Raw genomic sequence first — 2500 nt, forward strand, 5'->3', positions numbered from 1 at the left:
TGTTGTTTTCCTGATGCTTCCTCACGTTTTTGATAAAACCTTCTCTTAAAAGTATTTTAACAATGTTTTCCGTGATGTTAGTGGATGCTATTTGAATCGTCCCTTTTCTATTCATGTCAGCATTTCGTATAGAGGTTATTATGTCAGCAATAGTGTCCCTACCCATGATAAACTAAAATTTTGGTTGCCTCCCATTTTTGATATAATCAACATGCTATTTTTTATTTATTTTTTAATTTTTATATTTTTGTTATTAAATAAAGGGATATGCGTCCGATACAACCTAATCCACTAATTACTCTATTTCATCCAAATACTATGTATAATATAACTATATTACGTATGATCTCATCTTATAATACCTCAGGTGCTAATGAAACTATTTTAGTGAAATTTAACTGTCTCAATTCTCGGGCAATCGCACCAAAAACTCGAGTTCCTTTTGGATTTCCTTCTTGATCAATCACAACTGCAGCATTATCATCATATCGTATTATCATACCGTTGTCACGTTTAAGTTCTTTACAAGTACGTACAATTACAGCTCTGATCACCTCTGATCTTTCTAGAGGTGTGTTTGGTAATGCTTCCTTGATCACAGCAACAATAATGTCACCGATATGAGCATATCGGCGATTACTAGCTCCTATGATTCTAATACACATTAATTCTCGGGCCCCGCTGTTATCCGCTACATTCAAATGGCTTTGAGGTTGAATCATATCATTTTTGAATCTGTTCTTTCAATGTTAATCCAAAGGGCGAAGTAAAAAAAAAGAAATATTGTTTGTCAAAAAGAAACCTGCAATTTTTTTTTATCCCCAAGACTTCTTTTCTTTGGTTCTACGTTCCTATCCCGAAATAATAAATTGAGTTCGTATAGGCATTTTGGACGCCGCTATTGAAATAGCCTTTCTGGCTATATTTTCTGCTACTCCGCCCATTTCATAAAGTATTCGACCTGGTTTAACGACAGCTACCCAATATTCGGGAGATCCTTTACCCGAACCCATACGTGTTTCCGTAGGTCTTACCGTAACTGGTTTGTCTGGAAATATACGTACCCATATTTTTCCACCACGGCGCACATTTCTTGTCATTGCTCGTCGCCCTGCTTCTATTTGTCTAGATGTGATCCAAGCGGGTTCAAGTGCCTGAAGAGCATATTTACCGAAACAAATACGATTACCTCGATAAGATATTCCTTTCATTCTTCCTCTATGTTGTTTTCGAAATCTGGTTCTTTTAGGGTTATAGTTGATGGTTCTTTCTCAATTCCATCTCTACTACAGAACCGGACATGAGAGTTTCTTCTCATCCGGCTCATCGCGAATGAAACGATTCGAATTTGAGAATTTTATGAAAATATACTGAATCATGGATTCTTTGAGATTTCATCTAATCTATTAGAAATTTCTATATCTTGTTTGGATATATACTTAAACATGTATTTTTTTTTTCTAGATAATTATTTCTATTTCTAGATAGTGAGATAATGTGGTTTTTTTCTAACGAATCTTTATTTTGTTTTGCCTTTGATCATATTATCATATTGGATCGAACAAGATTGAGTAATCTAATAAAAACCTTCGCGGGCGAATATTTACTCTTTCAATATCTATTTTAGTTGTAGGGTTAGCTCATGAATTCTCGGAATAAATGAATTGGTCCCTGGTTCGTTCCGCCATCCTACCTAATGAATTATTAGGATTCATTTATCAATAGAATCTTACGTATTCATAGGTTCCATCGTTCCCGTCGCTTCGCAATTAATGGTTAGGTTTGAATTCTACAATGGAGCCCCTCATGAAATTTGTTCTTGAGTCAATCTTTTTAGTCTTTATTGGCTCGAGGCTCTTGATTTTTTTCTATGAATAGATTCATATACTTATGGATCAATCAGTATTGATGCTTTATTACACTGCCTTTTATGAGATGACTCCTAAACCTTACATATATTGGAATCCTATATCATTGATATTCTTTTTCTTTCTTTCTCTCAACCTTCCCTTTATCTGCATACTTTTTTTATATCATAATCAGATTGATTTTTTTTTGTTTATGTAAGAAAGATTTCAGTTGCTACAATGATATGACCAATATATCATATCTTGACTGCTTTTTTGTATCCAGATAATGTGAAACGATGAGTTGGTTATTAGTTATATAGTTATTAGTTCACAGTAGGGGTCTGTCCATTTTTTTGGAATTCTATCCTATAAAAAAAAACCAACGAGTCGCACACTAAGCATAGCAATTATATGAAATCATCAATCAAATTTTTATTCAAACCTATAGAATTGCTTATTTTTTTGATTTAAGAGAAAAAGCATGAAAAGAAAAAGTTTTTTTTATTCTATTTTTTTTTATCAATGGATATAGTGTAAAGAGTAAAGCCAGGGAAAGTATTCTTATTCCCAAAATATCCAAATTTTGATGCCTAATACTCCATAGACCGTTCGGACTCCATAGGAACAATAATCAATTTTAGCTCGAATGG

At 33.4% G+C, this 2500-nt stretch overlaps 4 protein-coding genes across 4 annotated transcripts in view, besides 1 other annotated feature; all 4 read right to left on the reverse strand. All coding sequences in view use genetic code 11, as the record gives it.

Annotated features, from left to right (window-relative positions):
• The window catches only part of rps8 (ribosomal protein S8), a 405-nt gene extending 239 nt beyond the window's left edge, over nt 1-166 (reverse strand). The window contains exon 1 of the mRNA in view: nt 1-166. This exon is cut by the window's left edge and continues 239 nt beyond it. Within this exon, the coding sequence (YP_003933995.1) occupies nt 1-166 (166 nt within the window).
• Nucleotides 1-2500: part of a sequence feature (large single copy region; LSC) that runs on past both edges of the window.
• On the reverse strand, nt 354-722 carry rpl14 (ribosomal protein L14). Its single transcript has one exon. The coding sequence runs from the start codon at nt 720-722 to the stop codon at nt 354-356; it is 369 nt and encodes a 122-aa protein (YP_003933996.1).
• Nucleotides 852-2252, reverse strand: rpl16 (ribosomal protein L16). Its single transcript has 2 exons — nt 2244-2252; nt 852-1250 (listed from the first exon to the last, which is right to left on the reverse strand). Exons 1-2 carry the CDS (start codon nt 2250-2252, stop codon nt 852-854), a joined length of 408 nt encoding a protein of 135 aa, YP_003933997.1.
• Nucleotides 2412-2500, reverse strand: part of rps3 (ribosomal protein S3) — a 651-nt gene continuing 562 nt past the window's right edge. The window contains exon 1 of the mRNA in view: nt 2412-2500. This exon is cut by the window's right edge and continues 562 nt beyond it. Within this exon, the coding sequence (YP_003933998.1) occupies nt 2412-2500 (89 nt within the window).

Source organism: Eucalyptus grandis, chloroplast (assembly GCF_016545825.1).
Source record: "Eucalyptus grandis chloroplast, complete genome".
In the NCBI taxonomy this organism is placed as follows: Eukaryota; Viridiplantae; Streptophyta; class Magnoliopsida; order Myrtales; family Myrtaceae; genus Eucalyptus; species Eucalyptus grandis.